The 22,533-nt window shown below is 46.7% G+C and overlaps 4 protein-coding genes across 4 annotated transcripts; 2 read left to right on the top strand and 2 right to left on the bottom strand.

The window, feature by feature from the left end:
• Nucleotides 1–12,107: 12,107 nt before the first annotated feature.
• LOC309547582 (uncharacterized protein) lies at nucleotides 12,108–12,755 on the top strand (the record flags this gene model as incomplete). Its single annotated transcript, XM_082247454.1, has 1 exon — nucleotides 12,108–12,755. One exon carries the CDS (start codon nucleotides 12,108–12,110, stop codon nucleotides 12,753–12,755), a length of 648 nt encoding a protein of 215 aa, XP_082103580.1.
• Nucleotides 12,756–14,259: 1,504 nt separating this feature from the next.
• Nucleotides 14,260–14,670, bottom strand: LOC309547610 (histone H3.2-like; the record flags this gene model as incomplete). The annotated part of the gene is made up of 1 exon (XM_082247483.1): nucleotides 14,260–14,670. The coding sequence occupies one exon, from the start codon at nucleotides 14,668–14,670 to the stop codon at nucleotides 14,260–14,262; it is 411 nt and encodes a 136-aa protein (XP_082103609.1).
• Nucleotides 14,671–19,404: 4,734 nt separating this feature from the next.
• LOC309548338 (histone H2A type 1-like) lies at nucleotides 19,405–19,797 on the bottom strand (the record flags this gene model as incomplete). The annotated part of the gene is made up of 1 exon (XM_082248276.1): nucleotides 19,405–19,797. The coding sequence occupies one exon, from the start codon at nucleotides 19,795–19,797 to the stop codon at nucleotides 19,405–19,407; it is 393 nt and encodes a 130-aa protein (XP_082104402.1).
• A 328-nt stretch (nucleotides 19,798–20,125) lies between these two features.
• On the top strand, nucleotides 20,126–20,506 carry LOC309547641 (histone H2B 1.1; the record flags this gene model as incomplete). The annotated part of the gene is made up of 1 exon (XM_082247518.1): nucleotides 20,126–20,506. The coding sequence occupies one exon, from the start codon at nucleotides 20,126–20,128 to the stop codon at nucleotides 20,504–20,506; it is 381 nt and encodes a 126-aa protein (XP_082103644.1).
• Nucleotides 20,507–22,533: the final 2,027 nt, after the last annotated feature.

Here is a 22,533-nt window from a genome sequence, read left to right as displayed (position 1 = left end):
AGCGGTTAGACGGCCTCCCACCGCATCACGATCCACTGCCGGTCACGCTACATCACAGCGGCACCCAGTATATGACCGCAAACCGGGTCAGAAGGGACCTCCGGAGCCAATTTCAGGCATCCCTGGTGGAGACCAATCCCCTTAAAATGGCGGATCCAGCACCTCAGAGCGAGAGTATGGAAGAGGGAGGACAGGCACAATCTCTGATGGCACAACAGGTCGGGGGTCTCCTGGAGGCAACCCGAGGACTGTGAGTAACCACTTACTGCTGACCCCCTCACCGGCATCCACGGAATCCCTTCTGAGCAGAACTCTGGGAGCCTTCTCCCTTGACTATACCTCACATCACCACAGGAGTGCGGGCGCAGGCAGGCCTGATCCGCTATTATATGATGACCTGCTCAGCAAAATGTCATCCCTATTAGACAGGGGCTTAAACCAAATTGCTGATAGAATTACAGCTGACATGAAATCGGACTTTCAAAATCTGGGACACAGAATTGAAGCCATAGAGGGCAAACTAGATGTGACAGTGGCTAAAACAAATCAGCACACAGGGCTCATACAGTCTCTGCAGGAACAATTGGACTCTGCTCTACTTAAAGTTTAGAATCTAGAGAACAGGTCCCGCAGATACAACTTTCGGCTGCAGGGCCTGCCAGACTCTGTCACGGACATTCCGACAGCTATTCAAGGGTTTATTAAGGACCTCATCCCGGACATCCCCACGCATAAACTGGAGCTAGACCGGGCCCACAGAGCACTGGGGCCTCCCAGGAGAGATGGCAATCCTAAAGATATTGTGGTCAAGCCTCACTTCTTCTCAGTTAATGAAGAAATCCTTAGCAGAGCTAGAAGTGCTACGCAACTTACCTGTCAAGGTCACCCAGTTCAAATATTTACCAACCTGGAACCGTCCACGATCCAACGCAGGAGATCTCTGAAACCGTTATTGTCCATTCTATCTCAGAAAGAACTAAAATACTGGTGGGCATTCCCATTTGCTCTTAAGTTCACATACAAGAACAAGACCTATTCCTCTCCAAGCTTCTCAGAAGGGGAAAAATTGCTTCATCACCTGCATTTTCTCCCTCAAGCACCGGACCCAATCCCCTCCTCCTCGAGCTCTGGATCCTCCAAACGCCCTAATCCATCTAGTCCTATTGCTCCCTTGTGGCACAAGTCGAACTTCAAGCGCTCCAAGGATAGCAAGCCTCCCTGATCATCTTCGGATGACTTTCATACTAATTTCACATCTGGAGCATTATTTCTCCTCTCAGTGACTTCCTCCTCATACACTGAGACTGGCAAGTTGCTGTGTTCTTGTTGTCTGCCAACTGACAGCACTACATTTAACTTTTGAATTTAGTATATGATTGCTAGAGGTACGGTAAGCATTCAAGCTAGTGGCGGGCTGTTTAAGCCACAAACATGAGCTCACATGGGTTGAACTGACAGCAAAGAACGTAGTATATGATGGCTAGAGGTACAGTAGGCGTTCGCAGTATACACAAGTTGGTGGCGGGCTGTTTAAGCCACAAACATGAGCTCACATGGGTTGAACTAACAGAAAATAACATAGTATATGATTGCTAGAGGTAAAGTAGGCGTTCACTGTATACACAAGTTGGTGACGGGCTGTTTAGGCCGCAAACATGACCTCACATGGGTTGAACTGACAGCAAAGAACATAGTATATGATTGCTAGAGGTACAGTAGGCATTCACTGTATACACAAGTAGGTGTCAGCCTCAATAGGCCGCAAACATGAGCTCACATGGGTTGAACTGACAGCAAAAAACGTAGTATATGATTTCTAGAGGTATAGTACGCGTTCACAGTATACACAAGTAGGTGGCGGCCTCTATAGGCCGCAAAAATTAGCTCACATGGGTTGAACTGACAGCAAATAACGTAGTATATGATTGCTAGAGGTACAGTAGGCATTCACAGTATACACAAGTTGGTGGCAGGCTGTTTAGGCCGCAAACATGAGCTCACATGGGTTGAATTGACAGCAAATAACGTAGTATATGATTTCTAGAGGTACAGTATGCGTTCACTGTATACACAAGTTGGTGGCAGGCTGTTTAGGCCGCATACATGAGCTCACATGGGTTGTACTGACAGCAAATAACATAGTATATGATTGCTAGAGGTAAAGTAGGCATTCACTGTATACACAAGTAGGTGTCAGCCTCAATAGGCCGCAAACATGAGCTCACATGGGTTGAACTGACAGTCTCTGCAGGAACAATTGGACTCTGCTCTACTTAAAGTTGAGAATCTAGAGAACAGGTCCCGCAGATACAACTTTCGGCTGCAGGGCCTGCCTGACTCTGTCACGGACATTCCGACAGCTATTCAAGGGTTTATTAAGGACCTCATCCCGGACATCCCCACGCATAAACTGGAGCTAGACCGGGCCCACAGAGCACTGGGGCCTCCCAGGAGAGATGGCAATCCTAAAGATATTGTGGTCAAGCCTCACTTCTTCTCAGTTAAAGAAGAAATCCTTAGCAGAGCTAGAAGTGCTACGCAACTTACCTGTCAAGGTCACCCAGTTCAAATATTTACCAACCTGGAACCGTCCACGATCCAACGCAGGAGATCTCTGAAACCGTTATTGTCCATTCTATCTCAGAAAGAACTGAAATACTGGTGGGCATTCCCATTTGCTCTTAAGTTCACATACAAGAACAAGACCTATTCCTCTTCAAGCTTCTCAGAAGGGGAAAAATTGCTTCATCACCTGCATTTTCTCCCTCAAGCACCGGACCCAATCCCCTCCTCCTCGAGCTCTGGATCCTCCAAACGCCCTAATCTATCTAGTCCTATTGCTCCTTGTGGCACAAGTCGAACTTCAAGCGCTCCAAGGATAGCAAGCCTCCCAGATCATCTTCGGATGACTTTCATACCAATTTCACATCTGGAGCATTATTTCTCCTCTCAGTGACTTCCTCCTCATACACTGAGACTGGCAAGTTGTTGTGTTCTTGTTGTCTGCCAAATGACTGCACTAAATTTAACTTTTGAATGTAGTATATGATTGCTAGAGGTACAGTAAGCATTCACTGTATACACAAGTTGGTGGCAGGCTGTTTAAGCCACAAACATGAGCTCACATGGGTTGAACTGACAGCAAAGAACGTAGTATATGATGGCTAGAGGTACAGTAGGCGTTCACAGTATACACAAGTAGGTGGCGGCCTCTATAGGCCACAAAAATTAGCTCACATGGGTTGAACTGACAGCAAAGAACGTAGTATATGATGGCTAGAGGTACAGTAGGCGTTCACAGTATACACAAGTTGGTGGCGGGCTGTTTAGGCCGCAAATATGAGCTTACATGGGTTGAACTGACAGTAAAGAAGGTAGTATATGATGACTAGAGGTACAGTAGGCGTTCACAGTATACACAAGTTGGTGGCGGGCTGTTTAGGCCGCAAACATGAGCTCACATGGGTTGAACTGACAGAAAATAACATACAGTAGTATATGATTGCTAGAGGTACAGTAGGCGGTCACTGTATACACAAGTTGGTGGCGGGCTGTTTAGGCCGCAAACATGACCTCACATGGGTTGAACTGACAGCAAAGAACGTAGTATATGATTTCTAGAGGTACAGTATGCGTTCACTGTATACGGAAGTTGGTGGCAGGCTGTTTAGGCCACAAACATGAGCTCACATGGGTTGAACTGACAGTAAAGAATGTAGTATATGATGGCTAGAGGTACTGTAGGCGCTCACCGTATACACAAGTTGGTGGCGGGCTGTTTAGGCCACAATCATGAGCTCACATGGGTTGTACTGACAGCAAAGAACGTAGTATATGATTGCTAGAGGTAAAGTAGGTGTTCACTGTATACACAAGTTGGTGGCGGGCTGTTTAGGCCGCAAACATGAGCTCACATGGGTTGAACTGACAGCAAAGAACATAGCATGTGATGGCTAGAGGTACAGTAGGCGTTCACAGTATACACAAGTAGGTGGCGGTCTCTATAGGCCACAAAAATGAGCTCACATGGGTTGAACTGACAGCAAAGAACGTAGTATATGATGGCTAGAGGTACAGTAGGCGCTCACAGTATACACAAGTTGGTGGCGGACTGTTTAGGCTGCAAACTTGACCTCACATGGGTTGAACTGGCAGCAAAGAACGTAGTATATGATTGCTAGAGGTACAGTAGGAGTTCACTGTATACACAAGTAGGTGGCAGCCTCTATAGGCCGCAAACATGAGCTCACATGGGTTGAACTGACAGCAAATAACGTAGTATATGATGTCTAGAGGTACAGTATGCGTTCACTGTATACACGAGTTGGTGGCAGGCTGTTTAGGCCGCAAACATGAGCTCACGTGGGTTGTACTGACAGCAAATAACGTAGTATATGATTGCTAGAGGTACAGTAGGTGTTCACTGTATACACAAGTTGGTGGCGGGCTGTTTAGGCCGCAGACATGAGCTCACATGGGTTGAAATGACAGCAAAGAACGTAGTATGTGATGGCTAGAGGTACAGTAGGCGTTCACAGTATACACAAGTAGGTGGCGGCCTCTTTAGGCCGCAAACATGAGCTCACATGGGTTGAACTGACAGTAAAGAAGGTAGTATATGATGGCTAGAGGTACAGTAGGCATTCACTGTATACACAAGTTGGTGGCGGGCTGTTTAGGTCGCAAACATGACCTCACATGGGTTGAACTGACAGCAAAGAACGTAGTATATAATTGCTAGAGGTACAGTAGGCGTTCACTGTATACACAAGTAGGTGGCAGCCTCAATAGGCCGCTAACATGAGCTCACATGGGTTGAACTGACAGCAAAGAACGTAGTATATGATTTTTAGAGGTTCAGTATGCGTTCACTGTATACGCAAGTTGGTGGCAGGCTGTTTAGGCCGCAAACATGAGCTCACATGGGTTGAACTGACAGTAAAGAATGTAGTATATGATGGCTAGAGGTACAGTAGGCGTTCACTGTATACACAAGTTTGTGGCGGGCTGTTTAGGCCGCAAACAGGAGCTCACATGGGTTGAACTGACAGCAAAGAATGTAGTATATGATGGCTAGAGGTACAGTAGGCCAATGAGCCAATTTCAGACCATTCTGCTCCCAGACGTATATCTCAAGGATCAGAACATTCAGGGCTATGTGAGATGATTACAGCTACACACACCTACACAGGTTGAACTGGATGGACTATTGTCTATATTCAACCTCACCTACTATGTAACTATAGAGTTGGTACGATGCATAGTCCATAAATTGCGGAAATAATGGATTGCCTTGGAGGGGCAGATGCTTGGACATTGCTGAGGGAACTCCCAGATGTTTTCTTACTTCCCTCCTTGCTATCATAGTGTCTCGGAAAGGGAACATGTTGTTGAAGGTGCACGGGCAGAGCTGTAAAGGTGCTGTGTAGCACTCCAGTAGGCACAATGGGTGGGCTAGTTGAGGGTCAATGTGGTAGTTGGAGTAGGTTGAGGATTCGGTGATCCAATCCAGGCCATAACGTAGGAGGCAAGACAGATTATACAACCTAATATTGGGCAAGCCAGCTCCCCCCCTCGCTCTTCGGAAGGTGAAGTTTGTCAATGGATATCTGGGGTCTCCTCTTATTCCAGAGGAAAGCCGTAAAAGAGATGCTGCCGCTGCCTGATCCCTCCTCCTCCTCTGCAGGAACGCCAGAGGATAGAGATCGTCAGCTCCTCCTCCCTCCCTCCCCTTCTCCTCCCCCTCCCACCCACACTCCTCGGAGATGTGTGGACAGGAAAGAAGCTGCAGACAGCGTGAGGTAAGTGAGGTCTCTCTCCTGCAATAATGTAAGGGGGGTCTCTGTGTGGGGGGCTCTCTGATGTGAGGGGGGCTCTGTGTGTGGGGGGTATCTGATGTAAGGGGATCTCTGTGTGTGGGGCTCTGATGTAAGGGGAGCTCTGTGTGGGGGGCTCTGATGTAAGGGGAGCTCTGTGTGGGGGGCTCTGATGTTTAATGGGAGCTCTGTGTGGGGGGTCTCTGATGTAAGGGGATCTCTGTGTGGGAGGCTCTGACGTTTAATGGGAACTCTGTGTGGGGGGTCTCTGATGTAAGGGGGGGGGGCTCTTATTTAAGGGGGGGCTCTATGGGGGGTCTCTGATTTAAGGGGGGCTCTGTGGGGGGCTCTAATGTAGGCAGGCCTCTCTGAGGGTCTCTGATGCAAGGGGGGCTAAGTTATTAGTGATCATAGAAAAGAAAAGTCAAATAAAGTGCAAAAAAGGTGCAAAAAATGTGCCCAGCGGGGGCGCCACAGGATTAGCTTGCACAGGGCGCCTGAACACCTAAGGCCGGCCCTGCATGAGGGCCTCTTCCATGACAAATGGGGACCATGCAAATACTTTACCCTTCCTGATGACTACCTACGGGAAATTGTTCAACCTGGCTGAGGGACGGGGGGTCACGGGGGGCTGGGTTCAGGTAGCCTTCACACACTTTTTCTTGTCTCTTTCACCCCTCTCCCTCTCCTGAGATCTTTATGATCACTGTGCCCCTAATTTTATAACCTATAATCAGTGGTGGGATTCAGCCGGTTTGCACCGGTTCTTTGGAACCTGTTACTAACATTTAACAAGTTTGCAGAACCAGTGTGCAAGCCGGAGATCCAGGCAGCAATTTGAAATTCCCCGCCCCTGTGCTCAGCTGGCTTCTCCATTCAGCGCACTCAGCAATGTCTCCTCCCCATCCAGAGTCCCGACCCCACCCCCGAGTCGGCTCCCGGCCTCCCGCGCAAATGATACATCCATACAGGTGCTGCTGTACAGGAGTCCTATGAGAGCCGGAGGACACAGCAGGCTTGTCTGCAAGGCCGGCCCCCCTTGTCCCCCCTGTCATACACAGGTCGCCCTCGGTCGGAGTCTGAGATATGCTGAGGGATCACCTATCCGTGCTGCTGCTGGAGGGAGCCCAGGTGACCAAGGATGAGTGTGCTGCAGCTTGGTAATGGTGAGTGAGATGACCCCATATTCCCCACACACCATCCCATCCCCCACCCCACTCTATCTCCCCTGGGGACAGGGACCCCTTCTTTCCTGGGAACAGGGACCCCCTTCTCCTCTGGGGACAGTGACCCCTTCTTTCCTGGGAACAGGGACCCCTTCTCCTCTGGTAGCAGGGACCCCTTATTTTCTGGGGACAGGGACCCCTTCTCCCCTTGGGACAGGGACCCCTTCTCCTCTGGGAACAGGGACTCCTTCTTTTCTGGGGACAGGGACCCCTTCTCCCCTGGGGACGGGGACCCCTTCTCCCCTGGGGACAGGGACTCCCTTCTCAACAATTTGGCACAATTTGTTGTATTTAAAAATATTTTACTTGGAGAATGAACACAAAACTTCTGCAAAATCCTGTACACAGGAGATAACTCCATGTTTGGAAAACTATTTTTTGGATAACGCTTCCTCTGGCGACGATCCTTTCCTCCTTTGGAGAGCACATAAGGCGGTCGTCAATGGGACCTTTATCAAACTTTGTATTTGTTTATGGCAGTATAGCTACTTTATAATACATTTCCTCCTTTGATGGAATCACACTATGTAGCTGTTTATGGAGAATTCGGATACTTGCTGGAGGATTTCATTTCATCCGAAGCATACAAGTCACCAGGAGGATCTGACAGCTGATGGGCTGAGCTCGTCCCTGGGATTTCTCTATGCCGATAAATATCGGTGAGTGTATGTCCACAGGAGGGGGGGGGGGGGTACAGTTGGAGTTCGTTACACTTGTTTGGGAAGAAGAAAAATAATAATCTGATATATTTATGCACAGGCGGATGAAGAAGATTAATCGCTCAGATTTATTGTGTTAGGACTTATTTGAATATATTTTCCTTTCACTGTAAATTTGGAGATTTGATGAATTATGAGATACATGAACTTTTGATGTGATTAGGATCATCAATAGTTTTTTTTTTTTCTTAGCGCTGTATATTTTCCGGATTAGGTGGAATTCATTAACACTAGAAGAGAGGTGCTATTTGGAATGGAGGGGGCAGATGACATTTTCAAAGAGGTGAGGTCCTCCGGGGTGACTTCTTTTTTTTTTTTTTTCCAAATATTTTATTGGTTCATAAAAATATAAAGTTAAAAACTTACAATCAGCCAAAGTTGGCAAAAGAAACAGTACAGTATTGTACACAAAAATGTAGAGTTACAAACGTACAATCAGCCAATGTTGGCAAAAGTAACAGTACATAATTGCATAGAACAAACATCATTAATAACCAAGGGGAACTGGGACAACTCCACCCTGTGAAGCGCATCTAGTCGAACAGGGATCTGAACTGGAAAGAAACGGTGGTGAAAGTAGAAGTGAAAGAACTAGACAAAAAAGGGGAAGCGAACCATCAGGAGAACAAAGCAGTCAAGTCGGGCAGGTCCGTGTCGAGGCCCATAGCCTGGGTGATCAAAACCCAGGGACGGGAGACAGGGGAGTTGTCCGGGAGGGGGAATGACGAAAAAGCCACTAAGTCGTGCAGAGAAGGGGGGGAGCTAGTTGTCCGGGCCCGCCCAGAGACAACGAAGCTTCCAGCGGAGGACGAGGAGGGGAAGGGGGCGGGGGGAGGAAGGAGTGGAGGAAGAGTTGACAGGGGAAGGGGGGAAGAGAGGGAGGGGAAGGAAGAAAAAAATAAATAAATAAAGGGGGGGGGGGGCGGAAATAATGATAAGCATAAAGAACGGTGTACCGGAGGGGTCAGCGAGAATAGTACCACAGGGTCTTTACTGACAGAGTCGGGAGTATTCAGGTGTAGAAGTATAGTAAATCCAGCATGCCCATTTTTGTGATGTTTGGAAGGAGCATCTCTTGCGATGGCAATAAGCTCTTCCATCTCCGCTACCTTTGAGAGGCGCTGGAACCACTGCTTGACGGTAGGCACGTGCGTGGTCTTCCAAAGTGCCGGGATGCACTGCCTGGCGGCGTTCACCATGAGAATCGCCAGGGATTTAGAGTAAGTCATGCTGGAAGTAGAGGAGTGGTGCAAAAGGTATTGGGCAGGAGTGAAGGCGACGTCTGCTGTGGTCACTTGCGTCACAATCCTATGAACTTCCTCCCAGAAGGCAGTGAGCAAGGGCAGGTCCAGAAGATGTGGAGGAGCGTACCAGGTTCAGCGTTACACCTCCAGCAGATCTGTGAGGTGGAAGGGAAAAGCTTATGTAATCTAGTGGGGGTGTAGTACCAGCGGCTAACGAGTTTGTAACCGCTTTCCTGCGTGGTGACATTAAGTGAATATTTGTGGTTGTTGGTATGGATAAGGTCCCAGTCTTCTGGGGTGAAAGTAACTGCCAGCTCCGCTTCCCAATCCTCGCAGCGCTTGAGCTTCCTCTGCTCGGGCTCATCTAGCAAGAAGGAGTGGATGGTGGAAAGGAGTCTGCGGATCGGACCTTCCCGTTGGCACAGGGAGTCGAACGGGGTCAAGGAGGGGCATATGCGAGAAAGAGACTTGAGGTACTGCTGGAGGAGCAAGTGTGACCAGGGAAGTAAGGGGGGCATGCCGGACTTTTCAGAGATGGAGGATATGGAGAGAGGTGCGTCGTTGTCCCAAAGTTGGTGGACTCTCAATTGGTCTTGAGCCCAGTTCGAGGTCAGGTAAGTACGCTGCATGCCAGGAGGGAAGTCGGGATTCAAGCTTACAGGAGTCATAGGACCAGGAACCGTGGAGATAGAGCGAGACACAGTAACTGACCGGAAGACTTTCAGAGAGGGACCAATAAGGGGGTGAAGTTTAAGAGCAGGGGGGATGTGTGCGTCTTGGAGCCACGGAGATGAGTGGAGATCCAGAGAAGTAAAGCCCTTCTCTATGGAAACCCAATCTTTATGAAGCTCATGTATGTTCCAATCTGCTATTCTAGTAAGGTGACAGGCGGCGTAATAGTTTTACAGGTCAGGAAGGCCAATACCTCCTTTAGATTTTGGCCTCGTGAGAATTTTATTAGAGATGCGGGGCTGTTTGTCCCCCCCACAAAAAGGCAGTGCTGATACGACGGTAGGTTTTGAAGAAGGATGGGGGGAGCAATATGGGGATCGTTTGGAGGACATAGAGGAGGCGGGGTAGAACATTCATCTTTAGGACAGCCGCCCTGCCGAACCAGGGCAGCTGCAGCTTGGACCAGGACCGGAGATCTTTCGATATTCGTGCAATGAGCTGTGGAAAGTTACGATCGAATAGGTGTTGGAGATTAGATGGAATTTTGATGCCCAGGTAAGTGATGGAGTCCGATTTCCACGCAAATCGGAAATTCGCCTGACAGTGCTTGACTTCCGATTGGGGTAGGGTGACATTCAGCGCGAAGGACTTGGAGAAATTAATCCGAAAGTTGGAAAGAGAAGCGTACTTGTCGAACACTTTGAGGAGTGCAGGCAGAGTCGTGATGGGGTCGGTGAGAAACAACAGTAGGTCGTCTGCATAAGCGGCGATCTTGTATGTTCCGTCAGCGAAGCGAACCCCGTGGACTGTGTCGGTTTGTCTAATCTTGTGGAGAAGGGGTTCCAGTGTCATGATAAGAATCAAGGGAGACAAAGGGCACCCTTGTCTAGTACCATTGGAGATATGGAAGGCACTCGACAGAGTGTCGTTAACACGTATCCGTGCCTGTGGCTTAGCATACATTGCCATGACATATCCAAGGTACCGGTGACCTAGTACCCAAGCGGAGAGCGTCGCTGCCATGAAATTCCACGACACCCTGTCGAATGCCTTCTCAGCGTCCAGGGAGAGCAGGAACCCCTTCTGGTTAGTGGTAGAGAGGACATGGTGCAGATTAAGCGTTTTGATGGTGTTATCCCGAGCCTCGCGGCTCGGGACAAAGCCAACCTGGTCTCTATGGATCCCTTTGGGTAGGAGCGGGAGTAGCCTGTTAGCCAGAATCTTCGCGAACAGCTTGACCGGGGTGACTTCTTAACCTCTATATGGTCATATTCTGGTGACCACATTTGGAGAATTCCCTTGCTTTCACTCTACCTGATATAAATGGAACAAAGATGAGAAAGTAAATGTCTGTAATTGGGCACAGAGAGCAGTAACATCCTGTCCAATTATACTCTTCTTTACTCAAAACTCAATATATATCTATAATTTACCTATTATTCCTAATGATGGATTTCTTTTTTTTTTTTTCCCCAAATCAGGTGATCAGAGGGAAGGGGAGGGTGAAGGTCTGACTTTGTGTCTGGAGGTAAAGGCCTGAGAGGGAGGGGTGGGAGGGAGTTTTTGAAAGGAAAAAAAATGATTTGCAGCAAAGTTCTTATTACTGAAATAATATTTTGTGAATTCAAATGTTGATGGATTGGCTCTTTAAACGCCAAATTAACAAATGATATTCTAGATACAAGGATATAAAACAAACATTATACATGAGTAGCCGCCAGTATAGATTTGCAGCAATATCGGACAATAAACATACTCAGAGTATAAAAACATGTTTATCATGGTGAGCAGATAATGATACATTGTATATTAAACATGACATTGTGTAATCAGCTGAGACATTTGTATGTATAACAATCTCTCCCATCCCATCACACAAGGATCTCATGTCACCGGCTGATGTTTTTCTTCCAGGCTCCTTCTACTCAGCTATAGATGAGCAGAGTTTTGTATTAGAGGGAAATGTTTCCTGATGGTCACTCTTCACTCATCTAATGTGAAGATCATTCTAGAGGGAGATGTGAGAACATTGTTTTCTGTGTAGAAAAGAAGATAGAAGGAAGAATGGGACACACACTCAGGAGGATGGAGGTGTTTGCAGCCTCTGTGTTCAGCCTCCTCAGCAGCTCCTGACAGCTGTAAGTGACCCCCGATAAGTGACAGTCCAGTGAGCAGATCGGGTCCCCGATGAAGATCGGGCAGCGTTCTATTTCAGATAAAAGTCGGTTTTCTATCTACCGGGGAAACACAACAAGAGAGAGAAGATTCTCCAACTACTCCATGATACTGAGTGGGCGTGTCTGATGTGTAACCAATAGCAGAGCGTGAGGCTTGTTGTGTACCGACCAATAGCAGTGTAGGAAGTTTAACTATATAATCCCAGAAGAGGTGAGTGGGGAAGTTTATCTGTCCAATAGACTTTCTAGAATCATGACTGAGACTGAGAGCGCCCCAGCCGCCGCTCCTCCAGCGGAGCCCGCCGCCAAGAAGAAGCCGGCTAAGAAGGCGGCAGCCGGAGGAGCCAAGAAAGGCAGCAAGAAGCCGTCCGGTCCCAGCGTGTCCGAGCTCATCGTCACAGCCGTGGCCGCTTCCAAAGAGCGCAGCGGGGTCTCCCTGGCCGCCCTCAAGAAGCTCCTGGCCGCTGGAGGATACGATGTGGAGAAGAACAACAACCGCCTCAAGGTCGCCATCAGGGCGCTGGTGACTAAGGGGAGCCTCGTCCAGGTGAAAGGACATGGCGCCTCCGGATCCTTCAAGATCAACAAGAAGCAGCAAGAGGGCGACAAGGCCAAGAAAGCCCCCAAAAAAAAGCCAGCAGCTGCGGCCAAAAAGCCAGCCAAGTCCCCTAAGAAACCGGCGGCCAAGTCCCCCAAGAAGGCAGTAAAATCCCCCAAGAAGGCAGCCAGCAAAGCGGCCAAGAAACCGGCAAAGGCTGCAGCTGCCAAGAAGGTGACAAAGAGCCCCAAGAAGCCCAAAGCTGCAGCCAAGCCCAAAAAAGCCGCCAAGAGTCCGGCTAAGAAGGCGGCAAAACCCAAGGCAGCAGCCAAGCCCAAGAAGGCCGCTCCGAAGAAGAAATAAATCCAAGCAGCAGCCGGAGGACTCCTTCATCTACACCCCCCAAAGGCTCTTCTCAGAGCCACCCACCTCCTCCTAACAGAGCTCTACATACCGAACACCGACCAGGAGCCTCATTATACCTCCTACCTCCACATCCTCATCACATTCTACACTGACTACTTACACCTCATCTTCTCACAGCCACCCACCTACCTCCTCCTCACACATCGCAACCCTACACAATCCCCTCTATAGAACAATTCCATCATACATTCATACAGCGGGAGATCCGAACACCGAACGCATCGTGTGTGCATCGATATCGGTTATGCAATCCCCGGTGTCACATCTAGAAAACGATCATTCGGCAGTTTTCTCTAAAAGCTCTCATTGGTAGACAAATGAAGCACAAGCAACCGATTGGTGCAGCGGAGCATTTTCAAATTGGCCGCCAAAATCTCACAGCTTTGATTAATGTAACAGTTCCCTCCCAGAGGGGAGATTGGGAATAAATAAACTAATAATGGGAACAAAGGGGTTCCAGGGGAGTTCCCCGGATTCTCCCCAGCAATGATTTGTTTTCTATACAATATGGGATATATTCTTCCTTCCAGTCTCTCCATGTGTGCAGCCCCGGCCGGCTCTGATCTCCTCTCATTACACAGTGCTAGTAGAGGACATGACTGCCCCTTCCCTAGTGACACCCCCATGTGGACGCCGGTTTATTCCCCCAATATTTTCTCTTCAGCTGATCAATCACCACATCTCTATCTTTGCCAAGAGAAAACCGATAGAAGTATCTAGAAAATCTGATGAAATTATTGTTAGGTGTAAAAATGAGACACAGAAATGGTGGATGGGAAGTCAGTGTGTAGCTGTGTTCCCCTCCCCCTCTCTATCCGGGAATTATTGTATTGGGTTAGAGAAAAGCAGAGGAGATTCTCCAAGTATAGATTGTTCATAAAAGGTATGAGTTGTTACTTTGTGATGGATTGATGATGGAAATAATTGCACTAATGAATAAATACCGAACCCCCCATCGAACTTTTGTACTTTTAAAGGCGAATTTTGCTTCTAGAAATATGTCTCCGACAAATCGGCTACAATTCTATCAGTTGAAAACTATTATCATTGAACGGATATAAAAGTAATACAGGGTCTAGATAAAAGGAGAAAGGAATGCAGCGAAGCTTCTCTCTTCAGTGGATAAGATGAGAATTTCCAGACTGGAGTTGGGAGAAGAAAAGAGGGAAGCGGAGATCTCCCCGGCGGGGTAAATTGGCTCGGTGTGATCATTGTACAAAAACTCATCACTAGAATTCTATTACAGCACGAGGAACCGATCCATACATTCATCTGAAAATATATATGTAACAAAAGGGTAATGCAAGTTGTTTGGATTCGCCCTGTAGTCAGGGTAATAGATATATAGAGCTCTGTATATAGGAGGATGTGGTGGCTCTGAAAAGAGCCTTTGTGTTGGGATGATGGGAGTAGTAGTAGGGGTGGTGGTTCCGCTCCCCCTCTATGCCCTCTCTCCGCGGATGCGGCGTGCCAGCTGTATGTCTTTGGGCATGATGGTGACCCTCTTGGCGTGGATGGCGCACAGGTTGGTGTCCTCGAAGAGTCCGACGAGATAAGCCTCGGAAGCCTCTTGCAGAGCCATGACGGCGGAGCTCTGGAAGCGCAGGTCGGTCTTGAAGTCCTGGGCGATCTCTCGGACGAGGCGCTGGAAGGGCAGTTTGCGGATGAGCAGCTCGGTGGATTTCTGGTAGCGGCGGACCTCTCGGAGAGCCACGGTGCCGGGCCTGTAACGGTGAGGCTTCTTGACTCCGCCGGTGGCCGGGGCGCTCTTGCGAGCGGCTTTGGTGGCCAGCTGCTTGCGGGGAGCTTTCCCTCCGGTGGACTTCCGGGCGGTCTGCTTGGTTCTCGCCATCTTTACTCAACTCTCTGCTAAAACAGTGAATGTGAATCATTGCCGCTCTGCGGAGCCATTTATACACATCACTGCCTTCTGATTGGACAATTAAAGCACAGCCCTTTTCATGATTGGTTTTCTTAAAAAAAGCGGCATTTTTAAAATGCCCGCCAAAATCTGCACGTTATATCTTTGTAAGTAGAGATGTTTTCTTCACATCATACAAGCTCTTCCCTTTTACCAAAAAAGAGAAAACATTCATCAGAAATATCTTTATATTCAAAGATTAGAGACTCCCTGTAGATTTAGGAATTATAGACTGTGAGAATGGACTGGCGGTAGATCTCTACCTTTCTATATGATGGGAAATAAAGGATTCCATGTTTCATTATCAGATCTGTGTAGGATCATGGAACTGACCTCTATCAGACATGTAGCAGTTACAGATTTCCTCATATTAAAACTAGAATAAGAAAAAAGTGAAAGGACTGGTAGAAATCATGGCACTGCCAGATATGTACAATGAATCAATAACACAAATATTTCATGTCTGAAGAAGCAGATCTGTCCCCACTTAGAAACATTGTAAACATTTTGCTTGTTTCTAGTTACAAAGTAAATGAAATTCTCTTCGGAGTATTGAATGGCTGAGGATCCTTTCTATCAGTTTTCCTTCCTGCCAAATGAGAAAATATTCATCAGAAATATGATATAAAATAAAAAAGGTCGGGAATTCCTAATCGGTGTAAGAATTAGAAGATCTGAGATTGGACAGTTTTTCTCCATAATACAGTAAATGAGATGACAGAAAATCCTCCTCCGATCTCACTGATCTGATTATTCCGTTCTGAATAACAAGTAGAAAGTTGACTTGCACGGCTTCTTCCATCCAGCACAATTCTGTACTAACATGGAGGGACAGATCGCTGAGCAGACAATGAATCGTCCCCCCAGCATTGCCCTCCCTGCTCCGGGCAGATCTGGGATCAGTCGGTGTCATTGTTTCCAGATGGATCAGCGCTCAGGAAGTTTTCTATCAGAACCATTTCAATGAAATTGAACTAAACTGCTCCAATGTATTCTCTATGGAGGAGAAACACTGACACCTGCTGGTAAAAAGAGGAATGACTTCTGTGCGGGGATCTGTGAAGAGATACAATATAATTTCATGGCTTCCTTTCCGAATCCATAGGAACAGAATAAAACGGATTAGTGTGTGCAGTTTGATAACAGAATTACAATTCATAGCTGAAGATCTGAGGAAATGGCATCCAGACTGCAAAATTTATCGGATTATTTTGCATGTTTTTTTTGTTTGTGTCAGATAAAACCTTTAGAAGTCGGCAGATGAGGGATCGCTCGGTGCGATCATTATTTCTAGATGTCCCATGTGGATCAGTATATTAAACCCTAACACCTATTGCTGAATTCCCATTCCCCTTTCAATCAAATCCCTGTGTAATCATTATAATAGGTGTGCCGCTACTGCACCTTTCACACATAGATAAATAGACCGAAAATCTATCTATCTATCTATCTATCTATCTATCTATCTATCTATCTATCTATCTATCTATCTATCTATCTATCTATCTATCTATCTATCTATCTATCTATCTATCTATCTATCTATCTATCTATCTATCTATCTATCATCTTATGTGGATCTAAGATCGATCGGTAATGAATGATCCATTTGTCTATACGGTGGTACACCTCTAATTAAACAAGTAGGCTAAAAGATGTGATTGCTGAGAATGGGGCATGTTTGATCCAGGGAGTATTGCTGCAGAATAACACATTAACTGATACAGTGCAATGATGGGGTGAGATTGGTTGGTGTATGAGCACTGAGGGATGGAATTGGTGTGTACCCCTCTGGTTATGTGCAGCAGCTGTGCCGGGTCCTATCCCATTCTAATAGAAGATGATGAGAGATCCGGGATTCTGGAGACATAATACATTGTGTGACATCTCATCTGTTCCAGGACTCTGGGGGAACATGACTTGTGAGAGATCAGCAAAGGGTTCTAGATGTCCCAATCTATCTATGACCTGAAGGAACCCAGAGCCGAGCGTTCATTGTGGGGACTTTATATAGTAATCTGGATAGGAAGGTCACCAGTGAAAGGTGTTGGAACATCTGTTATAAACAGGAGGATGGATTGAGGGGAAAACTTTATATGCAGGAAGCGTTAATGGTCTATGAAGTCTTCTCTGGTCAAAATATGTAATAAAAAGTCGGCTAAACGATTGTGATAATTATTGGGAAGGAAATGGGTTTCTAGAAAATATTGGAAAACTGATAATTCTTCATAAGACAATTGTCTAAATGTTGGGGTGGCTAGAAGAATTTTAGTTTCCATATTGATGGAAAAAAAGGGGGAGGGCAGTTGTATGGACATTTGAGTGCGCTCACATGTCTGGTATTCTTCTTTCTTTTTTCCGGTTGGGGTCATTTATCTAGGAGATCTGCACTCTACTAAAAGCTGGGAGGTATTATGTCTCGTTTTGGGTGGGGTGGGGGTGTTACAAATGCTGCATTTTATGGTATTTTTGCGATTTCTATGTACTTCATAATATATTATTTTATATATTCTTTTTTATATTAGGATACTATTATATTTTATTCACTGAATGTGAATATTCCGATGTCTGTGTATGTAGTGAGGACATTTATTTGGAGGATCCTGGGTGACGTCAGAGACATGACCTCACCAGTAATGATGATCAGGTAACATCCAATGGTCACCCAAAAGGAGTGAAATGTTGTTCTTTCTATTGAACAAAGAGCATCATCGAGCGGGAAATTCAAATCACGGAACTGCTGAGGATTGGATGATTGAGAGCACAGAGGGGCGGACTTATTGTGACGTCTGGACGCGCCCTCCTCCAACCCCTCCCCCTTATTCTCCATCAGGTCCGCCTATGCTGCATATAAAGCGAGGCTGGGTGCTTTTCCTTCACATTCGTCTGATACACGAAGAACTTGGCGATGTCTGGTCGCGGTAAAGGAGGAAAGGGTCTGGGGAAAGGAGGCGCTAAGCGCCACAGGAAGGTGCTCCGGGACAACATCCAGGGCATCACCAAACCCGCCATCCGACGTTTGGCCCGCAGAGGGGGTGTCAAGCGAATCTCCGGTCTCATCTATGAGGAGACCCGCGGAGTGCTCAAGGTTTTCCTGGAGAATGTCATCCGCGATGCCGTCACTTACACCGAGCACGCCAAGAGGAAGACCGTCACCGCCATGGATGTCGTCTATGCCCTAAAACGCCAGGGCCGCACTCTCTACGGATTCGGAGGCTAAACCCCCAACATCCACCGCTTACCCCACTTCACCCCAACAAAGGTCCTTCTCAGGGCCACCCACCTTCTCATACAAAGGGCTGTAACCATTTATTTCTCTAAGATCAACTTTTAGCACGTCGGAATGAAAGCTTTTTAGCTAAACCCATATTAATCCGATTGTACAACTTTATTTTACTTGGAATACAACAGATCGAAGCGATCTAGTGTCTATATTCTCTCCGCTTACAATATCGTTAGATCACTTTATTCTTTTTCAGCTAGCTTGTTGAGACACCGATAAACCCCTTTCTTAGGCATTATTCCCAGTCACCTCACATTTCTTTATAGAAATATTCGGGGTGTGATAAGGGGACAATAAATATCGCTCAGTGACATTTCTAGATGATCATTACTCTATTTTCTCATCATAAAGACAGGTAGAAGTCATGTGACTGTCGTGTTCTGTGTATAGCGGTGGATTCCGAGCACTTGCAATAAAGGACATTTTTTGGTCAGTAATAATCCGGTCACCCCTCTCTATTCTGATTTAAATTAAAGTGTTGATCTGTTTTTCCGATCAAAGTTCTCCTCTGCTGATCTCAGTATTCAGGGTCGGATTTGGCGGTATAAAAGAAATGGATTTTTGTGTAACGATTTACACAATTCAGGCGGGTGACATTTGAAATATTGGCCAATCAGAGTTGTGGGAGATCCCACAGCCAGCCACTAATGTCTTTCCTATGAGGAGTACAAAGAAAGTGTGCGATCTCTCTCCTTCCTCAGAGTAGAGGTCACGTGTTCAGTGACTTTCTAATCATCTCTACAGCAGGGCGGACTCTGAAGTATAAAACAACAAAACGGACGTTTATCAATGTATGGATTATCGTTGTGGAATTGCACTGTGAAATAAAGGGACCGTTGATGAAAGCTGCTGTATTATCGTGATGGTAGATGTGAGAGGATGGGAAGTGTAGAGAGAATTGTGGCGGGAAACATGAAGATTGAAGCAATCAGAACTGTGAGATGACATGACAATGTATATTTGTGTTGCGGTGAGAGTGAAGGGGGGGGGGGGTCCTTTTCAGGTGAGAGAAGGATTGTTTATTTTTAGAATGATTTGTGATGAGAAGTAAAGGATGGAGGAGAATGAAGACGAGTCCCTGTAATGAGAGGACATTGCTCTATAAAGGGACACTGAAAGCGTTCCAATATAAACATCTATCATCATTTCTTATTACTGCCACGTGTCATCCTAAGACATTGTTCCCCCCCATGGGGAATCACACCTTCTAGTCATAGTAAGTATTTTATTTCCTACGTGGAAAATAAATGCAATCTTTCATTGTTACAATCAGATCTCCGAATAACAATGCAGATGTATGCAGCTCTTTGTATGTAGATGTGGGTGGCTCTGAGAAGAGCCTTTGTGTTTGGTGAGGAGGGGGATGGGGAGATTGTTGGGGATTACTTGGTCTTGGCGGCCTTGTGGCTCTCGGTCTTCTTGGGCAGCAGCACGGCCTGGATGTTGGGCAGGACTCCTCCCTGGGCGATGGTGACGCCCCCGAGCAGCTTGTTGAGCTCCTCGTCGTTGCGGACAGCCAGCTGGAGGTGTCGGGGGATGATGCGGGTCTTCTTGTTGTCGCGGGCGGCGTTACCGGCCAGCTCGAGGATCTCAGCGGTGAGATACTCGAGGACGGCGGCCAGATAGACGGGAGCTCCGGCCCCGACCCGCTCGGCATAGTTACCCTTCCTGAGCAGGCGGTGAACACGACCGACTGGGAACTGCAGACCAGCCCGGGATGATCGGGTCTTGGCCTTAGCCCGAACCTTTCCTCCTTGTTTGCCGCGACCAGACATGATTCTGTGATATTGGAGTTCTCAAAGAGATGTGAATGGCTGGAGCCGCTCCCTTTCCTGTTATACGCTGAATGATATGACGTCTCGCCCTATGATTGGCCACGTTTGAAGTCAGCCAATGCTCTCTAGGTTTGTATCTAAACCAATCATTAAATGAGGAAAAAAATCATGACGTCACTCCCCATCACATGACTGAGTCTTCCAATAGAAGAGTGAGGAGGGAGGGTGCTCATTTGCATAGGACCGCCTATATAAGCAGCACATGAGGGCGGCGCCAGCACACTTTTCTCTTCTCAGAGCGGAGGAAACATTCTTCTTATCCCTTATCATGCCTGAACCAGCCAAGTCCGCCCCGGCGCCCAAGAAGGGCTCCAAGAAAGCCGTGACCAAGAGCCAGAAGAAGGACGGCAAGAAGCGGAGGAAGAGCAGGAAGGAGAGTTATGCCATCTACGTCTACAAGGTGCTCAAGCAGGTCCACCCCGACACCGGCATCTCCTCCAAGGCCATGAGCATCATGAACTCCTTCGTCAATGACATCTTCGAGCGCATCGCCGGCGAAGCTTCCCGCCTGGCTCATTACAACAAGCGCTCCACCATCACCTCCCGGGAGATACAGACCGCCGTCCGCCTCCTCCTGCCCGGAGAGCTGGCCAAGCACGCCGTCTCCGAGGGCACCAAGGCCGTCACCAAGTACACCAGCGCCAAGTAATACCCCTCCCCCACCCATCACCCCAACAACACACAAAGGCTCTTCTAAGAGCCACCCACATACTACACAACCGAGCTGTCATACAATCTTCATGTATCGTACAATGTATTACCTTTACAAGTTTTAGCTGTCCGGATAACAGAAAATGAACTCAAAATAACATCATTAATAATCTTGAGATGAGAAGTAGGTCGGTCAGACTGGAAGGGGAATGAATAAAACCTTCCTTCTAATCTCATCCTTCTTTATTGCAGAGATCGTCTCCCCTCTCTGGCTCTATACATTTCCTATTCCTCGCCTTGTACTGCACACACCCAACTGCTCTAATCACTTCTGCTACATTGTTACAATGAGAGATTCTCCGCAATCTCCCGCCTTACATTGTTCCTTTATCTGGGGAGATCGTGGAGCTTTTATTCCACAACACAATGGGGGATAGAAGCAAGAAAAGTGAAACATTGTATCTGCTCAGTCATCTCAGATCGGCTAATCCGACACTGAATATTATTCATAGAAAATATCACTCTTTCCGGGACGTCCCTTCAATTCCAGGAAATTATGTAGAAATATTATTGTTTTGATTTTGCACATCAGAATACAGAATTTGCACTGCTATTGGATGTTTGCTATAGAGATCTATGAAAAGTCCACGGAAACAAATGTTTTCTTGGCTGAAAACGGAGATAAATCTCCAAATAAAATTCTTTGGATTCCTCATAAAGACATCGCTGACCAATGAAGGCTGATAATGAAACCGCTCACAGTTCTGATTGGCTCAGATCTGAAATAGCTATTTTCAAATTTCCCGCCTGAATTGTGAAAACGTTACAGACAATCAGTCCCAATATAACACCAAATCCCACACTGAGATCATGAGATGAGATATTTATCCGAGAAATATCTTTACCACGTTATTTTCAGGCAGATTCATCGATTAGTACGGAATAAACAGAAATAGAAATGAAAGATTATTAAATAATGTAAAACATTTCCATATGTTCTCAGAATGCAGAACCCCCCCCCCCCCCACACACACACTGCTACATACAGAACATGATAGTGAGATTACTTCTCTCAGATCTCTACCTTTCTATGATGGGAAATAAAGTATTACATGTTTCATTATCAGATCTGTATATGATCGGGGAACTGGCCGATAATTAACGTTTCATCTTTCAGACATGACATGTAGCCGTTTCGGATTTCCCCCTTACATCCTAAAATAAACAAAAAATGAAAGGACTGGTAGAAATCTGTAGTCATCATGACAGTTAGTGCTGAGCTCTGATTATTTCACCCCGGAGTCATCTACTGATCCATCAAACGGTTCTTTGCACCTTATCACTGGATTTGGGTCCCATATCCATACATAACAATGCGTCTAAACTAAAGGATGGAGGGCAATGGAAACCAATCCCTATAAGGAGATCACCTGCTTATCTAAACTCACATCAATTCAACGTGTTATATTAGACTTTAAAATCATATAAAAACTTAATTGCTGTTAGGACGGACAGGTGTCATTATATCACATTGTCCCCCAGCCGGATCACAATCTTCGGTGTCTAATTATACAATGAGATCTCATACACATGTATGTCCGGCTCCTTCTTAGATAGAAGTGGGTGACTCTGAGAAGATCCGTTGGGTTTGGTAACAGGAAAAAAAAAAATGATTGGGTTTACTTGGCGGGCTTGTGGCAGTAATATTCGAGGATTTTACCGCTTTGGTGGAAAAAAATTGAAGCTGAAAACTGACACAAGTGACGTCATTTGGAGGAAGATGAACAGATCTATGAATAGAACTTCTACAATGTCGGCTTTAGCGGTATAATGCGGCTGAATCTTCCTAACGGCCAGTTAAATTATGGCGGGAGATTTAAATATAGCAACTCGGAGCCATCATAGGCGTGGTCTATTAATAGCATAGAGGGGAAATCTGGAATACAATGTGTTCTGACATTGGAGCTCTATGTAGGTGTGCATGGTTTTGGTTGGAGGAGTTTAGCGGTGAGTAGACGATCAGCA

Source organism: Pelophylax lessonae (genome assembly GCF_965119305.1).
Source record: "Pelophylax lessonae genome assembly, chromosome: 2".
Lineage (NCBI taxonomy): Eukaryota > Metazoa > Chordata > Amphibia > Anura > Ranidae > Pelophylax > Pelophylax lessonae.
The sequence above is the reverse complement of the archived record's forward strand: the minus strand, read 5'-3'. Positions and strand labels throughout refer to the sequence as shown.